At 38.1% G+C, this 19,383-nt stretch overlaps 2 protein-coding genes across 2 annotated transcripts; one reads left to right on the plus strand and one right to left on the minus strand.

Annotated features, from left to right (window-relative positions):
• Positions 1-6,543: 6,543 nt before the first annotated feature.
• Positions 6,544-7,446, minus strand: LOC145812851 (uncharacterized). The gene is made up of 2 exons (XM_082908079.1): positions 6,688-7,446; positions 6,544-6,609 (listed from the first exon to the last, which is right to left on the minus strand). The coding sequence occupies exons 1-2, from the start codon at positions 7,444-7,446 to the stop codon at positions 6,544-6,546; spliced, it is 825 nt and encodes a 274-aa protein (XP_082764205.1).
• A 10,604-nt stretch (positions 7,447-18,050) lies between these two features.
• Positions 18,051-18,872, plus strand: LOC114277884 (transcription repressor OFP14). The gene has a single exon (XM_028219836.2). It carries the CDS (start codon positions 18,051-18,053, stop codon positions 18,870-18,872), a length of 822 nt encoding a protein of 273 aa, XP_028075637.2.
• Positions 18,873-19,383: the final 511 nt, after the last annotated feature.

Raw genomic sequence — 19,383 nt, forward strand, 5'->3', positions numbered from 1 at the left:
AATACATCCTAACAAAATATTTAAAATACCAAAACAATCTAACTTAGAAGACACTTTTTTATATGAGCACTCAAACAACGGAAAGCACATGAACTAGCAACCCACAACATACGGTAGAAGATCTAGTAGAACCAATGCATTATGAAGTAGGAGGAAAAAGACCATTAACCAATACAGGACGTAGTAAAGCAGATCCGAATAAAAAGTATAGGAAAGCGTAGACAACCAAACATGAGTATACAATTACAGCCAGCAACCAACCAAGGAACCCTTTTATACTTAGCTAAATTTGACCCACAGATATGGCAAGAAGTAATAGAGAAATGGGAAAAAGACGTGGTAAAGGTATGGATGAATAATCCCTTTGAATCAACTGATATATGGGAATATATGGAAACACTTTTAGGAGATTCAATTTTTAATATATGTTTAACTTTTTGTGGGTGCTGATTCTTGACCACACTGTCAAACAAGAACTCAACAAGAGAGTACAGGCAGAATATATCATACCCGAACAACCTGTCACAGAAAGATAAGACTCCAGCGGTGGTTCGTCCACCCGGGGGCACTCCGACGATTAAGTCAGTACTCAGTTATCTCTCAAAGATAGCAAATAGTGCTTAACTAACAAGCCAGAATACAAAAAACGTACCTTAGACCCACGAGGGTGCCTTACTTTTATAGCCAGCACTAACCTGATCCTGTGGAAGACTAGCTTCAATAGATTCTGGCTCAATGCTCATCCTAGACTCCCAGCCAGATAAACTTTATCCAGACTGAGGTCCTCCCCTATTCTAGGACTCTTGTCCCTTATCCACTCATCTCGGATTCTGGTATCTCCGCAAATAACCTCGGCTTAGCCGAGATCACCTTGGTAACATGACCAAGACACGTGGTATCTCGGCTGACATTCCGGTGCCACCTTGGCCACGTGTTGTCATTCACAAAATATGTCCCCACAACTGCCCCTAGGTTCTATTACCTTGGCAACCTGAGGTGATGGAACCTATATCGTTTGTTCACATAGTACATCAGCTAAGACTTACTCTATCCTTTACGACCGAGATCATTACTCATCGGCTATATATGACCAAGACTCTGCAGTCTACTTTATCAATGATCAAGAATCAAAAAGCAAGTTTTTCGAGTTCCTTAATCGAGATCGCTCCTCTAGCCAAGGTTTTTACTTCATTAAATCAAGAACTCCAAAATTTCTATCTGCGCATAAGCTGTCACGCACGGTTTTCTCAACCGTTTTATCCACGTGTCCTTTTCTCATTTATTTGTACCTGACACGCGCTATCAGGTCACGTCACTTCTGCGCATGCCGCCTAACAAACACGTCGTCCAAGGCATATCATTATGGTTTGCCACCTTTTCGCGTTTTAACAAAACATCTCCCTCTCTCTCTGTCTCTTCACTTTACATTCTCGCATTCTTTCTACGTTTCAAGATTTTCTCTCTCTCTTAACAAATTCTCTACCTTCATTGCTGTTTTCATCGAGCTCTCTGTAACTGTACTCCGTTCATCTCCTCCGGTGAAGCTTTAACCGTTCTGCTCCACTTATTTCCACCGTCTGACTCTAGCGAACCTCAACCTCAGACCCAACTGGTGAGTTCTTTGTTCTTTTTCAATTTTCAGTTACAATCTTCTATGATTTTGAATACGTTTCATCCTTTATCATCTGTCTATTTTTTGCTATTGAATCACTTGGTGTAAAACATGCTTGCTTGCGATTCTGTGCTGTTCAATCTGTCTCCGATCTATATATATACATACGAACTGCTCACATGCATGATGTTTTAGCAATTTGTCACTGTTCTTTGGCATTTGCATAGTGGTTTTGAATTTCTGTTTGTTTTCTTGAGTCTGAATCATCGCTCTATTCTGTTTTTCTTGTTTATTTTCAGATTCTTGCCATTGATTTGTGCTTTCATATAGATTTGGGCTTGGGTTTTGATAGAGAAATCACATACTTAGGAAAATTGAAACAAACTCCCCTAGATCTTGAAAAACCCTTGCCCCAATTCCTGTTTAGGGTTTTAGCCGAGGTCCTTCAAACCCACATCAACCACTCTCCTCTGAAATCTTGCACCTTCCTCTTTTAGCCGACATCATGGGTATGTTTAGGTGGAGGGTAGATACCTCAGAAAAACTTAAGTACTTTAGGAGAGAGTTCTCCATCCCAGACGACGTCCATCTTAGGTTGGCTGGGGAGGAGGACTCCATCATGCCTGATGGGGATTCCATGCCCTTCCCAGTAGTGGCCTTTATAGAGTGTGGACTCTGGTTCCCTATAGACATTCTCTTTAGTGAGTCCTTCACTATTATAAGCTCAACCCTATGCAGTTAGCCATCAACTCATATCGGGTTATCAATGGCATAATTGAACTAGCACACCGAGAAAAAGCTAGGATCACTTTAGCTAACATTCAATTTTGCTATATCATGTGTGGCCTCAAGTCCGAAAAAGGCTGCATATACTACCTAAAGCCCAGATCAACCGCCTTCAAACTGATTTCCGACCTCTCAGACTCCAACAAGGGTGCTGGAGATGATTACTTTATCGTCTCAGGCAACTAGGAGTTCTCATCTGATGAAGACACCTCTATTCTTTGAGCCGAACAATGTTTAAATAGGGTGATGGTAAGAACTGAGTCATTCTTCTAGCCACACTTCTGTTTAGTACTCGTCAAATTGATATATCTTCATCTTAAATACTTTTGCCTTCTTACTTTCTTTTTTGCAGCTCTCCTCCAACCGGCAAAGGAATTTCGGCAATCCTTTGTTCCCAGTCGAGATCTGAAAAGGCTGTTAGATCTCCCTCTGCAGAAGCGCAAGATGCCTCTTCTACTGAACTACATACCAACCTACAAGCCGGCCTTGCTTGACGTACCTCGCCGAAGCAAGACTCCTCCTTTTACCACAACTCCACCAGTAACTTCATCTCCAAGGCCAGATCAGGCCTTCACTTTGGACCTAACTGATCAACCATCTACCTCAGCCCCTCAGCTATTCCTCCATCCCAGCGCCAACGCCAACGCCGATGTCAAGTTCCAATTTCTACCTCTGCCAGCAGAACCCGTAGTCGCAAACGCTAACTTTCTAAGTCATCGGCCTTCGACCCAAAATACTAACCTACTACACTTCCAACTATCCACCTTGGCACCAAAGTAACTGTTGCCGTCACTGCTAAAGAGATGGGCAAACCAGCAGTTGTTAAAGACCTATTCGCCAATATCCCCGAGGTTGTGATGGTGCAATCCTCGTCCTCCCCATTCCAACCAAATCCAAAGCCAAAAAGGATAAAGAAGGCTAAAGCAAAGGCCACAGTGACTCAGATCGATTTTGAGGACACTATGCCAATTTCCAAACTTGTCGAGGCTGAAACGAGCGCCCCTTTTGCCGATAAACGTCCAGCCGAGGTCCCATCATCCGATGCCCCACTGGCCAAAAAGTCGAGATCCGACCACCCAAAGGGCACCAGCTATTCCCACACAATGACCTGGGTGCCCGAGGTTATGGTCGACGACAGACCCCTTACTGCCGGTAACAGCACGACAAATCTTGATGTCGGCGCTGCCCTGTCAACAGCTGTTCTTCTGCCAGAAGACATGAACCGCATGGCCGAGTTACATGAGTATGAGAACTTTGCTTTCATGATGCAACACTCGGTTTTGGTAGTCCTCTTATACTTATTCCTTTACAGTTCTTTCTATACTTAGTAAAATCTCACTAATCTGTTTTACTTCTTGCAGGCTATTCAGCATGCTCACTCATATACTGTCAAAACCGAGATTATGAGGAAGGAGTTGGCAAGAAAGACCAAGGAAGAAGCCAAACTCCTATCCTCACTCAATAAAGCTGAGGCCAACAATCGAGCTCTAATGGACTTGGCTAAGGATGCCAAAGCTGCTCAGAGTTTAGCCGAGGAAAAAGCCAAAATGGCCAATGACAAAGTCAAGGCCGCAAGAGCTGACCTCAAAGCAGCCAAAGCCAAGGCAACTAACATAGAGGCCAAGCTTCAAAAGGCCCTTGCCTCTAAGGAGGCCGAGGTAACTGCGGCTGATGAAAAAGCATTTGAAGAGGGACAGGCCGCCGTCCGTGATCAATACAAACAGTAAGTCAACTTGGCTTGCAACCGAGGTTATTACCTCGGTTGGACGGCCGCTCTCAACAACGTTGTGCCGATGGACTCCGACCTCCGAGACATCAATCAACTTCAAGTGTCTTTCCCTCCAGAGTCTAAGGACTCTGGTGATGAAGTCGACGAAGATGGTGCCAAGAATGGTGAAGCCAATGAAATGGAGGAAAAGGCTGCCACTAATCCCAAGTCTCTCACCCTCAACGAGCAACTAGACTTAACTCAAGATCAGAAGGATGACTTGGTCTCCAAGGGCGTCTCTCCTGATCCAACCACCTATGAGGCTGAGGTTCAGTGCGCCGAAAGGAGTCTGGATCAGACTTTGCAAGAAATAGACACCGAGATAGTGGCCGAAAAAAATGCAATATCGTCATCCGAGGTTGACAAATCACAGATCAATCCTAGTACTTAGGATATGTCATCTTTTCCTTGTACTATTTCTTCTTTCAGTTGTATTTAGTTTTGTCAAAACAATGTTTAGCTTCATATTTGGCCAATGTGCCCCTTTTGTAATTTGAACAAGTAATCTTTTTTTGAATGCAAGTTTCCTCATTTCTTCTAAGTGTTTGAATGCCATCTTTTCTTTTATGTATGTTTACCATTTTCATACTTAGAATAGTTTTGCATGTCTTTAAAGTATACCTTTAACTGTATAATCTCCTCAGAGTAAAGTACCTCGGATATATCTTCTGATTGTCTCTCTTGGCCTTGGCTTGACACTTAAAAATATTGTGAAATATTTTTACAAGTGTTGTTTCTTTACACTTGCCACTTCACTCTCACTTACTTTCTTCTATCAAGACTTCTGTCTTCTATCCTTCCCAAGTTTGGTAACTTGGTCATATCGGCGGGTATGTATGTCGGGTACTTCTTTCAATATTACATCGGCTTAACTTCAACTTATAAATTTTTTTGAAATTTCAACAAGTGTTAAGCCAATTCTTAACGTGTAAATATTTCCAAAAAATTTCAACAAGTCCAAAACACTTCAAAGCTTTAAGCTCATTTATCATTCTCCAGCTCTCTGCCCCCCTATGTGAACCTAAGTTTCACTTATATTCACATTAAACACTTATAGTCTTTCACCGAAGTCGGATTCAAACAAAGACTAACCGAGGTTCTCAACCTTAGTTTCTCTGTTAATGCACTTAGTTCCATTCCAAATTTAATCCTGCCGACATGGCAAGTCTAGTTTCAATTCAACTTATTTCAACTCTATTATATGCAAGTATAATTCAACTCTGCCATATAATAAGTCTAAGTTATTCATTATGTTTTAATTAGAAACATCTCTAACTTAGTTCAACTCTATTATATGCAAGTATAATTCAACTCTACCATATAATAAGCCTAAGTTATTCGTCATGTTTCAATTAGAAACATCGCTAAAGGATTGGTCAGTCCTATCACACAAATTTCAAATTCTTAAAAAATCAGGCTAAAAAATTTTATTACTACTTCGGCTAAGAAAATTATGACATAAATTTTGAAAAACAAAAAAAGTTTAATAATAGAAAAACTTTAAGTTGCAAATGTTCCAGGGTCTTGGTAATTCTTTGCCTTCACTGTCCTTAAGCCAATATGCCCCATTGCCGGCGACCGAGATGGTTCTATAAGGCCCCTCCCAGCTTAGGCCTAGCTTGGCCTCCCTAAGGTCCTTCTTGTAGCCGACCACTTTCCTTAGTACCAAGTCCCCAACTTTAAACTCTCTTGGGTTGACCTTTTTATTATAAGCCCTAGTAAGTTGTTGCTAGTATGCCCCCAGTCAAATTGTTGCTCTCTCCCTTTTCTCTTCAAGTAGGTCTAGATCTCGGGTCAGGAATGCCTCGTTAGTTCTATTCTCTACTCCTTAGGTTCTGATCCTTGGGATGCCGATTTCCAGTGAGATAACTGCTTCTGTGCCATAAGCCATGGAAAATAGGGATTCCCCAATTAATCTTCTCAACGTAGTTCAGTATGTCCAGAGTACATTGGGAAACTCTTCTACCTATTTTCCCTTTGCTGCTTCCAACCTTCTTTTGATCCCATCCAAGATAGTTTTGTTGAATGCTTCTACCTGACCATTACTCTGAGGGAAACTTGGAATAGAGTAATAGTTCTTGATTTTGTACTTTGCACAAAAATTTTTGATTAGCTTACTGTCAAATTGTGTACCATTGTTTGCTATTATTGCCCTTGGGATCCCAAACCTGGTGATGATGTTCTTCCATATAAAGTTCTTCACATCAGTGTCCTGAATCTTCGCAAGAGGTTCAGCTTCTACCCACTTTGTGAAATAATCAGTTGCTACCAGCAGGAACTTCCTTTGTCTAGTTGCTTGGGGTAGTTGTCTAACAAGATCCATGCCCCACTAGGCAAATGGCCAAGGGCTGGACACTGGGTTCAAATCTGCTGCTGGTTAATGTATCAAAGGCGCAAACCTTTGACGCTTCTCACCATTTCTGACATAGGCTTCAGCATCCTTCTGCATATAAGGCCACCAGTACCCCTGAGTAATAGCCCTATGAGCAAGTGATCTGCCCCCAGTGTAGCTGCCACATACTTCTTCATGTATTTCATACAAGAAGTCTTCAATCTGGGAAGGGTGCACACACCTCAAAAGGGGGCCAATAAAGGACCTTCTATAGAGATGTCCTTCTGCTGTTAGGCTAAACCTTGCTGACTTCAATCTGGTCTTGTGCGCCTCTTTGCGGTCATCTGCCAACTTCTCATCTCTAAGGAACATTACTATTGCATTCATCCAACTTGGGCCCATCTCCACACACATTGCTTCGTACTCTATGATCAGTGGTTCCACACTTGGGCCTAACAAATAATCAACAATTATTGTCCTTGTCTCCCCTGATTTCATTGCACTTGCCAGGTTAGCTAAGGCATCGGCATGGCTGTTGTCATCACTGCTAACCTGCTGTAGTCGGTAATCCTGAAACAAGGATAGCAGTCTAACAACCTCTTTGACATAGGCTATCATTCTTTTATCTCGGGCTGCATACTCACCTGTTATCTGGTTCATAATAAGTTGGGAGTCATAGAAGACCACCATTTCATCGGCTTCCATTGCTGCAGCCAACGTCAATCCTGCGATCAATGCTTCATATTTTGCTTCATTGTTTAAGGCCTTAAACCCCAGTCGGATAGATTGTTCTAACATCTGCCCATTTGGCGATACTAACACTACTCCTGCCCCTGCTTCTTGAGGGTTTGAACTCTCATCCACAAACAAGTGGAAGGAGTCGCCGATGTAGATATCGTAAGGCTTGAGTTTTTCTTCTTTCCTTTGATTTGCTATGGGGGTTTTCATTCCCAACTAGGTCTCTTATGGTTTCCTTGGACATTCTAGGTCGTGGCTCACTAGAACCCGACGTGGGATGGCACCTGGTGTGAACTCGGCCACAAAGTCGGCCAGAACCTGGCCTTTGATTGTTGTTTTGGGTCTGAACTCTAAATCGTATTAGCCCAATACCACTACCCATCTGGCCACCCTGCCTGTTAGATTTCCTTACTATAGCAGGGACGTCAAGGGCTGCTCAGTCAATACCACAATCTTGTGGGATTGGAAATAATGGTTCAACTTATTGGAGGCCATCATTAAGGCCAATGTTAATTTCTCCAGAGGTAAATGCCTGGTCTCTGCGCCCGTTAGGGTTTTACTTACACAGTATACTGCCCTTTGTTCTCCCTTCTCTTCTCTGATTACCACTACGCTCACTACATGTTCTGAAACCGCCAAGTATAAGAACAGTTCCTCTCTAGATACTGGATTTGAGAGAACTGGAGCCGTGGTCAGGTATCTTTTCAAGTCAGCCAAGGCGACTTCACATTCCTCTGTCCACAAGAAGTCTGTGGCTTTTTTCAACAAACTGAAAAATGGTTTACACTTATCCGAACTTTTGCTTATGAATCTATTCAGGGTTGTGGCCCTCCTAATCAATATCTGCCCTTGTTTTGCTGACTCTGGGCTTTTCAGATCTAGGATGGCCTTGATTTGATCTAGGCTTGCCTTAATGCCCCTTCTGATAACCAAGTACCCCAAGAACTTACCAAACCCGACACCAAATGCACATTTTGAAGCATTGAGTCGAAGCCGATATGTTTTTAGGATATCAAAGATTACCTTCAAGTCAGCCAGATAATCCCCAAGTTCCTTGGTCTTCACGACCATGTCGTCGATGTATACTTCTACCGTTTTTGCCAATCTAATGTCTGAACATCTTGGTCACTAACCTCTAGTACGTTGCTTCTGCATTTTTTAACTTGAAAAGCATCACTCTGTAGCAATACAGCCCTTTTAGGGTGATAAATGCAGTCTTCTCTTCATCAGGGAATACATTGTTATCTGATGGTACCCCCTATAAGCCTTTAAGAAGCTCATCCTTCCATATCCTGAAGTGGCATCCACTAATTGATCAATCTTGGGGAGTGGAAAATTGTCTTTGGAACAAGCATTTTTCAGGCTAGTAAAGTCCACACAAACCCTCCACTTCCCATTCTTCTTTTTCACAACCACAGTGTTGGACAACCAATTAGGGTAGTTTACCTCTCAGACGGCTCTAGCCTCTAATAATTTGTCCACTTCCTCCTCTACTGCCTCCACATGAACCAACGCCGGCCTCCTCACTCGCTGAATGATGGGTTTTACCAACCTGTCTATGTTCAATCTGTGGCATGTAACCTCAGGGTCAATGCCAAATATCTCGTATGGCGTCCAGGCAAATACCTCTATGTTCGCTTAAGAAAGCTTCTAACTCCTTTTCTTCTTTCTCTACCAAGCCTAAGCCAAGGAGGAAGAAGCACTTTTCATCCCCTTGCTGGACCAAAATTTTCTTTAAGGCTTCCTCGCTTTTGTCGGCTAACTCTTTGCCGACATCATCCAAGACCTCCATATCCTCGTCCTCAATCTTTACTGTATCTGCCTCTTGCACGTTGTAGATGGATTTCATTGTTGCCATGGAGCAATTCTTTGGCTGCACCTAATCCCCTCTGACCTTCTCAATTCCATACTCTGTTGGGAACCGCAACAGCTGGTATAGTGTTGAGGGAACAACCCTCATTGCGTGCAACCATGGCCTTCCCAAGATAACATTGTAAGTGGAGGGGGTGTCAATTACTGTGAACTCTGTGCTTACCTTGTTGGTGTCTGCCTACACGTTCAAACTTATTGCTCCCAAGGGCCATGTCGGCGTTCCATTGAACCCGACCATTGGACTGTTGGACTGCTCCATATCATCTCAGTGAAGGCCGAGCTCCTTGTAACATCTGACATACATGATGTCACAAGAGCTGCATTGGTCAATTAGAATGCGCATTACCTGGCATTCTCCAATCTTGAGGGATATCACCAGAGTATCGTTGTGTGGATACTGCACCATGTCTAGGCCAGTTTCAGTAAAGGACACCATTGGTCCCTGGTACTCATCTGCTCTAGACCTCTTTTGTTGGACCTGATACACATGTTGTAAATGCTTTACCCTCTGAGTTTCTCCACGTACCTCGTTCTCATTGACCTTCAAGTAAATCACATTGATCACTTGAGGTCCGTCTGCTTGCGGTTGCGGTGTAAGTGGAGGCGGTACTGCCAATGCCTGAGGCAGCCTTGCTTGCTCTTCCCTTGTTCTAGCCTTATCTACAAGTCCCTTAAGTGACCTTGTCTTACCAAATCTTCTAGATGTGTCTTTAGGGCTCTGCACCCCTAAGTCAGGTGTCCATCCTCATTGTAGTAGACACAGTGCTTCCCTAGGCTTCTTCCCATAAATTCACCAAGGATCTTCTCTGGTGCTCTATAGTAAAGCTGATTCCTGATCCTTTCCAAGACTTTGTAAACCAGGATTCGGAACACAATGGTGACTGCCTGTGCAGCCCTTAGTCCTGTTTCTTGTCTATTAAAATTTGTATTACCTCGGCCTCGCTTCGGCGACCTGTTCCTCTTCTCTTGCTTTGACGCCTTTGTCCCTAACATGTCTTCTTCTTCTCTCGCATATTTTCGATTCTGGCCATAAGTTCCTCCATACGTTTTGACAGCGTCTTTACCAGTGACTTTCGAAGCAGGTAGTCATCGTTCAGACCGTTCTTAAAAGATACAACTGCTAACTCTTGGTTGCACCCTGGTATTCGAGTGAACACCTCATAGTACCTTTTGGCATAAGCCCTGAGGCTTTTATCCTCACCAATTCTCAGAACCATCAGGGAGTCTACCCTTAACGGCTGTAATTTGTTTGTAACAAACTTGGCCACAAACATCTCGGCCAAGCCTTCCCAACTTTTCACAGTTCCTTTCGCCAACTTGTGAAACCAATCTGATGCGATTTTCCCAAAAGATGAGGGGAACACCTTGCAGAGCAACGGCTCACTCCCCGTATACAATGCCATTGAGTTCAAATATAAGCCGACGTGAAATTAGGATCGGAATTATCGTCGTATATTTGGAATCTCGGCATGTAGAACCTTTTCAAGGCTTTAAACTTATCCAATTTTATTGAGAACGGCGTTCTCGACTTGACCGGAGATGTTACCTTGGCATCTTGTCGCTTCCTCTGGAGGTAATCCCTCAAATCCTCCTTAGTCCGTCCAGGAGCTCGGCTGTCGACGGATTTCAGCCTTTTTAGTGCGCTACTCCCGGTGTCATTATGAGTCCTCTTGGACCTCCCTTCATTCATCGTGTCAAAACAAAGCTCATTCCCTTGAACATGCCGATGTTCCTTGACGTAGGCTTCTTTGGCACAATATGTCTTCTGAGACTCTCTCCTCATCGATTCTCCTCGTCCGACCTCCCGTGAAGGCCGATGCGAATATTCTTTTGCCCTGTCATGCTGAAGGACTACAAGAGTTACTTTATGTCCCCCTTTCTGGACATCGTTCTTAGCCGCTGGAATCGATGTGTCCTCCAATGGAAACGGTGGTTACATGACGTTATTCTGCATCATGAAGTTGACGACCGATTACAGGTCTACCAACTTGTTTGTCATTCCCTTTATCTCACCGTCCCTCCTTAGGCATCTATCTTTCCATACTTTGAGGTCGCTTTCGTCGTAGTACCCGCCTTGACATGCTTTCTTCGGTGCTTCTCCTTCTTGGCCAACATCTTTTTCTTCGGGATTCTTATCCCGAGGTTCTTCATTACAGTTGTTCTCCTCAACATTAAGATCAGCGTTTTTACCACTCCCACTAGGGATGTCGCCCCTAATCTTTTCTTTCTGTCCGTCGTTGGCCATCTATTCTCCTTACGATTCCCACAAACAGCGCCAAATTGTGGGTGCTGATTTCTGACCACACTATCAAATAGGAACTCAGCAGGAGAGCACAGGCAAAATAGATCACGCCCGAACAAACTGTCACAGAAAGATAAGACTCCAGCGGTAGTTCGTCCACCTGGGGGCACTCCGACGATCAAGTCAGTACTTAGTTATCTCTCACAGATAGCAAATAGTGCTTAACTCACAAGCCTGAATACAAAAATAGTACCTTAGACCCACGAGGATGCCTTACTTTTATAGACAGCACTAATCTGATCCCTGTAGAAACCTAGCTTCAATGGACTCTGGCTCAATGCTCATCCTAGACTCCCAACCAGATAGAGATAAACTCCCTAAGAGCCTTATCTTTATCCAGACTGAGGTCCTCCCCCATTCTAGGACTCTTGTCCCTTATCCGCTCATCTCAGATTTCGGTATCTCCGCAGATAACTTCGGCTTAGCCGAAATCACCTCAGCAACATGACCAAGACACCTGGCATCTCGGTTGACACTCCGGTGCCACCTTGGCCACGTGTTGTCATTCACAAAATATGTCCCCATACTTTTAAAGGAAAATATGAGAAAACAATTAGACATCTTAAAGGACTAGGAGATAACCTATGAAATTTTACTAGTTTTATAAAAGAAATGCTTATAGGATACGACCTTTCTAGAAGAAATGATTATACTCAAAGCATAGCATTAATCGAGTTAGATCAGATAACATTAGGAAGTTGGAAATAGGTTTGTACCCTTTAGCAAATAATATTTAGCCATAGCAGCCAGAATTGGAAAAAGTTTTGATGAAGAAATAGGAAATAAATATTTTAGGAAATTATCCGGAGAATTAGAAAGAGAGATAGAAAATAAATGGTCAATTTATTATGCAAACTTACTAGCAATAATAGCATCAGGTGAAGTAAACATAAGAGAAGCTTTAGGAATAGGGGACCTAGAATAGTTTGTACATTCCACAGGCTTAGAAAAAAATGTATAGAAGTCAAAATACAGAAAGATTTGAAAAAACAAAACTATGGTTTCTGTAGCAACATAATATACACTCCTCAGCAATATGAAGGTAAATATAATAGGAAAAAATACAAAAATTATGGAAAATATAAAAATGAAAAGTATTGGAAGAAACATTATAAGAAATCGTGGAAAAAACAAAAATTCATCAAAAAAAGTAGAACTTTTAATAGAATAAATTATAAACGACTACCTAAGGAAGAAAAAGATAGAAGAAAACAAAGATATGTTAGGAAACCTAGTAGTAAAAAATGCAATTGCTTTATATGTGGATAACCCAATCATTTTGCAAAAAACTGCCCAAAAAGACAGAGGCCTAATACTAATAAACAGATAGAAAGACTACATATTATAAAAGATTTAGAAGAAGATATAGTCAGTATAAACAGTAATGACTCAAAAGTCTATAGAATAGTCAATGATTATGGATACCAAATAGAAACCATAAGTTCAAATAGTGATTCAGAAAGTGAAACAGATATGGACAATCTTTTAGGACAACTTAACCAAGAAATAGGAATACCCCCTTTCCCGTAATAATTTCTTTATGATGGAATGCAATGCAGATGCTAAATGTCAGCATAATTTCAAGATAGGACTAGGATTTGATATCACTAGCTGCAGTTATTGTAATTGATTTTCTACTAAATGTAAGAGAGCTCAATGTTTATTATGCAGTATAATCTATTGTATAGTTTGTCTAGAAAAATTAAATATGACACACAAGATAACATTAGAAAGTAACGATGAGATATGAGAAGATCACAATATAGAAAACAAAGAATTACACTTAACTATTAGAGAATTAGAGATACAAGTAAGAGAACTTAAACTACAAATGCGTGAGACAGAAACTAAGACTAATTTTGACATAAAATGTTTAGAAGCAGAAAATAAATAGCTTAAACAGTAGATAGAACAATTTCATACTAAATATTCCTTAAAAGATAAACTTGTTGAAGAACATATGAACTCTTTAGAATTAGTCAACCTAGTTGATTCTCAACCCTTTAGTCAATATTCCCAAGCACAATCCGACAACACATATTTACCATTTAATTACCCTGTCATACCTATGCCAAATTTAGTTAAGATCTCTTGTGTAATCAAATATGCAGAAAAAACTCTTAGCATAGATGCCATGATAGATACAGGAGCCAGTAAATCATATATTGAACAACACATAGTTCCACCAAGATGGAATACAACTTTAACAACTCCAGCCTTAGTCAGTATAGCCAATGACACTAAACAGACATATACACATTGCATCGATGGAGCACAAATTAATTTTCATCATATAAGCTCTCAAACTCAACATATAGAGTGGTTCCCTTTACCCCAAGTTTGGATTGGGAATACTCGACAAAACCATCCCTTTATATTAGACCTTAATTTCATACTTCGTCTATAAGGTGGCATGTATATCAGCCATAGCAGCATTAATTTCTTCAAACGAACAGTACATGCACACCCACACCATATATCATTATCTTTTTAATTCTTGGGGTAATATTTGATAAATAAATTAAAAGCAATTGTAAATCAATAATATGCAAATGAAATGTGATCTCATGCAAGTGTGAATTGTGCATGACAGTTCTCACTTTCATCACTTTACACTCTATTAATTTATAATTATTTTTCTCATTTTCTTGTATATTTCTAGATTATTATTATTATTATTATTATTATTATTATTAACTTTTGCTTATCATGTTAATAAAATACATATATATATATATATAATGATAAAAAAAATTTAAAAAAAACTTCAAATGAAATGACCATCCTCGATTTTTGATCTATAACTAAATGGCCACCATATTAATTAAACTGTGATGATTTTTTTTACGGATTGGCTTAAATTGTAATGATTATTTGTTGTTAAAGTCAATTGTAACGTTCTGACAATATTCCTAAATGGAAAAAATAGGTCTACGAGCTGGGCCTAACTTAGCCCAAATTTAGCCCAAGTATTTTCAATTTCAAATTAATATCTGTAGGTTTGACTAATCACCATATTAACAACCAATTTATATATATAAATCAATATATATCATATACAGTAGCATATAAAAACAAGTTGCTTAAGTCCACAATCATCATTGTTTTGTTGCACAAATAATCAAGTTATGACTATCTGACTTTCTGCAATACAAAGAAAAATATGACTTTCCTTATACGAAAAATTATAACTATAAATCTGAACTATTCATAAACAGCTTAAATTATATTATTAACTAACCAAAACAAGCTTAAGTGTTGAGATCAAGCTTGTCACGAGTCAAACAGTAAAGATGCTAATAGCTTTAATTTTAATTAGACTTATGAAATAGTTGAAGATATAAAAACTATTTATTGATTAAAACATTTTAAATGTAGTATAAAAATGAGGGATTGCAAAATGTTATTTACTTTTTAAGTGTGATTCTCAAAATTCTCACATGGCAACAACTATCAGGCAGAGGCTAATAGTGAATAAAGTAGAGCTTGGTCAAATATATAACTGTCAATTTATTACAAAGACAGCTTTAAGCATAAGCCAAGCCCAAGTTCAACTTCATATCATAAAAATAGACGTAATTGTCACTAATAAACAAACCAGAAAAATAAAATCAAAGAGATTAGTTCTTACCATTGCTAATTGGAAATTAAGAAAGGAAAAATACGTGCCCTAGTTGAAGAAGGGTGATGTTGATAGTTGATACCACGATTTTTAAGAAGGGATTGGATCGTCGTTGATTGGCTTGGCATGGTTTGACTTGGTTTGGTTTCGCTAATTGCGTTGTCCAATCTAGCTCACTATGGGCCCCATTTCAAACTTATTTCAATTATTCGAACCGTTCATTTTATAGAGTTTATTGAGTAAAACATCTATATAAAAAAATCTAATTGATTATATATCGGTAGCTACTTGGTCAAATTATTATTGTTTGAAAAAACGAATCATCATGTTTGATTCCATTTTTTTGAATTATTTTTTCAAAAAGTAATTTGAAAACTCTATTTTGAAAAATGAGTTTTGTTTGGTTTTCAAAAAAATGCATTATTACAAATTCAAATTTCTCTCCAATTTAAGGAGAGAGACAATTTTTAAAAAAAAACTGCCACATCAAAAAATACTCATGTTAGTTATATATATATATATATATATGTACATATTATATATGTATGAAAACATAATTTGGTATGTATCCATTTATGGGTACATATTCTATCATTAAATGTGTGACTTTATTATAAAATTTGCACTCATTTCAACCACAAAAGACGTAATTTTTTTACAAATTTGCATTAAAAAAAATATTGTAACCAACTTACAAACTTTTACAACATCAAATATAAAAAATTTGAACATTTTCTTATACTAATTTCTGACGATGTTACACAATTTCATCGCTAGATAAGGCGTTGCGCCGGTGTTGCCAACCTTGGCATAGCAACGGCAGCCAAGTCTGCAAATGGTTTGGTGAAGGTAATGAAGAAAGCAATGGGCAGTCTAGGATTTGATTTTTTACGAAAAAAATATGTAAAAAAATAGAGAGAGAAAATTAAACTATTTATAATTACTTTTTTGACTTTTTTGACTAAATTGTTTAATCCCCAAATCTATAGAAAATTTGGGACATTTGGCAATATGAATTTTTTGAGACTTTATTGGTGAGTCTTAAGCGACGGATTAAGTAGCTTAATAGTTGAACCACTTCGTATTGTTTTCCCTTCCAAATACTAACATGAATATGATGTATCTTATTATCTAAATCAATCAAAAGAGAGGAAGGCACCATATCATCATATTCCTATCAGCGTGAAAAAATTACTCCAAATTAAGATGGTTTTGTTGGAAACAATTACCGTGCTTGGTTTCAATTTTTTTAAAATTGAGTTTTTTTTTAATTTTTTGTGTGTGTGTGTGTGTGTGTTTTTTTTTTTTTTAGTGAATATTTTTAAAATTTTAAGTAATTTTTTTATTTTTTTAGATGCACCTTACTTAGATGTATCTAAAAAGTAAAATGTTTATAAAATAATATTTTTAAAAAATAATAAATACACAAGAATACGAAAATTTTAATGAATTTTCATATTTTTTTAAATATTTTTGGTGTTTAGTGAATTGATAAATATTATACTTTTTAAGTGTATTTATGGTAGGTGTATCTAAAAATTAAAAAAAAAAAAACTGCTTAAAATATTTTAAAAAATAGTAAAAAATATATATATATATGAAAAATAAAAAAATTCGATTTTTTGAAAAATAAATCATGAGTTAGGAAACTAAACAAGATGAATGTTTTTTAATTTAATTAATGCATTATTCAATCCAAAATTTAGGACCACGTTAGCAGTGCCAAAATTATCTTAAATTGTCTAGGTGTGTTTTTTTGTTTTTTTTTTTTTTGGGACATTTAAATTGTCTGGTTTAAGAGAGGAAATAGTTGGTGATAAAACTTTCAAATTAATGAGTGGGGAATGAAATTTAAGTTGTTTTATTGGAAACTAAACAATAAATTCCCAACCATTCAATCCAAAACTCTAGTATGAAAATTAATATCTTACCAAAACAGTACTAAATAAACAACTCATTAAATGGCCTCCTAGTAACTCCTTGCAACCAACATCCACCATTCTATCTTAACAAAATCCAAAAACTTCATGTCATTATACTCATTAAACAATAATATTACATAATCCAACAAAATTATTTAAAAGATTATCAGAAAAGAAATTATGTGATTTCATAATCCAACAAAATTAGTTAAGAGATTATCAGAAAAGAAATTGTGTGAATTAGATTTATTTTAGATTTGATCCTAATAATTACACTAAGGGTCTGTTTGGATAATTATGGATTTCAAATCAAGAAATTTAAAGTTAAATTGATAGAATAATAATAGAAAAAGATAAGTTGAGCCAAATAAATGTATTTTTGGTAAGATCCTTCATAAATGAATTCTTAGTATGATTTTAAATAACTACTTTTATATGGTTATTTCAAATCGATCATGAAATAACTATTTAACCCAATCTTAAAATATTTAAATAAACCATCCTATTTAAATTTGAGTTATTATTTTTGAATGATTAAGTTTAAGTTCTTTAATTTAAAATCTATAATTATCCAAACATACCCTAAGTTTAAATTTACATTTACACTACACATTTCATTTTCAGATAGAAAAATGTTATTTATAATTATATTTCATATCGTATTTTTTTATTTCTAAATGCAAGTTCGATGGATTCCAGATATATTTATTAATATAAATATCATTATATTATATCAAGAGGGGGAAAATAGAATAAAAAATGTAATTATATACAACATTACTTTTTCATATAACTTTCCTAACTATTTTTTCTGACATTTTAATTTATTTTCCCATGCTCAAATTTGGGAAGAAAAGTCAAAATGTTGGAAGACAAAGCAGTAAATACCCCCACATTAATACCCATCTGCTTTAATGCTTTTAAAAAAACCGTTTCTCCCACATAATTCATATTTGATGTAACTCCTTTCCTTTATTTATTTTATCAGCACTTTGCTTCTTCATATATATAACACCAAATCCATCCCCAAACTTTTCACAATTCACTCAGACCCACCACATTTTCCCAGTAACCAAACAGCAAACCAGAAAAAAAAATGCCCAAACGCCTTCAAAAATCTCTTCACCACTACCTCTCCAAGATCAAAAAATCACCTACAAAACACATCCATTTACCATCCAAAACCCTCTCATCTCCAGCCAGTTGGATCCTCAGAGGCTGCAAACACCCTAAAACACTCTCATTTGCTGCCAACGATCGCAACCCAAAACAAACCCACAACATCAATGGTGATGAAGATCGTGATGATGATGCAGCAACCCTAGAAGACATCGATCGCTTCATGTTTGAGAATTTCAAGTCACTGTATCTAAACGACGACGACAATGATGAACAAGACAATAACAACAACAACAACAACAAGAAAACAGGTCTTAAAGATGATCATGAAGAAAAAACAAATGGGTTGTCGCTCGAATTGCCTAGGGTTCTCAACCCACAACCAGACCTTTATAGCTCTCACCAGTTTTTCGTGGGAAACCCTAGCTCGTCGAGTTCATTAATGGAGGAAGCGAGGACAAGCTCCTCCACCACCACCACTACGGGCACTACTAATGAGTCAACGACTAGAAGAGTTGGTGATGATAATTGTAAACGAGTAATGGGTCCCGATGATTTTATCGCCTTGTTCATGTACTCGCCAAGCCCATACAATGATTTTAAGGATTCGATGCAGGAAATGATCGAGGCGAGAGTGGAGTATTGTGGGAAGGTGGATTGGGAATTCATGGAAGAGCTCTTGTTTTGTTACTTGGATTTGAATGATAAGAAGTCTTATAAGTATATATTGAGCGCTTTCGTCGATCTTGTCGTTGTTTTACGGGAGAATTCCGGCAAGATTCCGGCAGGATCATGGTAGAGGAGGAGAGAGTGAAGAGGAGATGTAAAGTAACGTAAGGTCTTAGTTGGATTTTAAAAATATTTTTTTGATAATTGGATGTATGGTTAATTTACGTGCATTTCGACTAATTTTAAGTATCTAAAATTAACGATTGTTAGAAATTAGGCGCCCATGTGGCATGACCCTTAGAACCTTTTGAACCTCATCCAAATGGGTTTTGAATTTGAATTCAAACCTATTTGGATGAGCCACTCAGGATATATATCTATCATATCATGATATGGATAGATGATATAGATATCAGATATTATCTCATTTAACCAATGGATAAATGAGATAAATATAATATATATCTGATATATGGTTATGGGTAACCAAGAGAGAAAACAACGTAGGTTTTGTTTTCTACCCATAAACTGACTCTGTCCCAAGAAACAACGATCAAGTCAATTGCACTGTGGTTTGTGTGGGTGATATTCACCATTGTAATATCACCCCATTGCTGGGATTGATTTATCAGACTCTGGAA

The sequence above is a fragment of the Camellia sinensis genome, chromosome 15 (genome assembly GCF_055761805.1).
Source record: "Camellia sinensis isolate YWXY chromosome 15, ASM5576180v1, whole genome shotgun sequence".
Taxonomy (NCBI): Eukaryota; Viridiplantae; Streptophyta; class Magnoliopsida; order Ericales; family Theaceae; genus Camellia; species Camellia sinensis.

Coding starts and splice junctions, on each gene's coding strand:
- LOC145812851 (XM_082908079.1), bottom strand. CDS start 7,446: ATGAAAACCCCCATAGCAAATCAAAGGAAAGAAGAAAAACTCAAGCCT. Junction 6,610..6,687: donor TGTATGAAATACATGAAGAA/GTATGTGGCAGC, acceptor CCTTATATGCAG/AAGGATGCTGAAGCCTATGT.
- LOC114277884 (XM_028219836.2), top strand. CDS start 18,051: ATGCCCAAACGCCTTCAAAAATCTCTTCACCACTACCTCTCCAAGATC.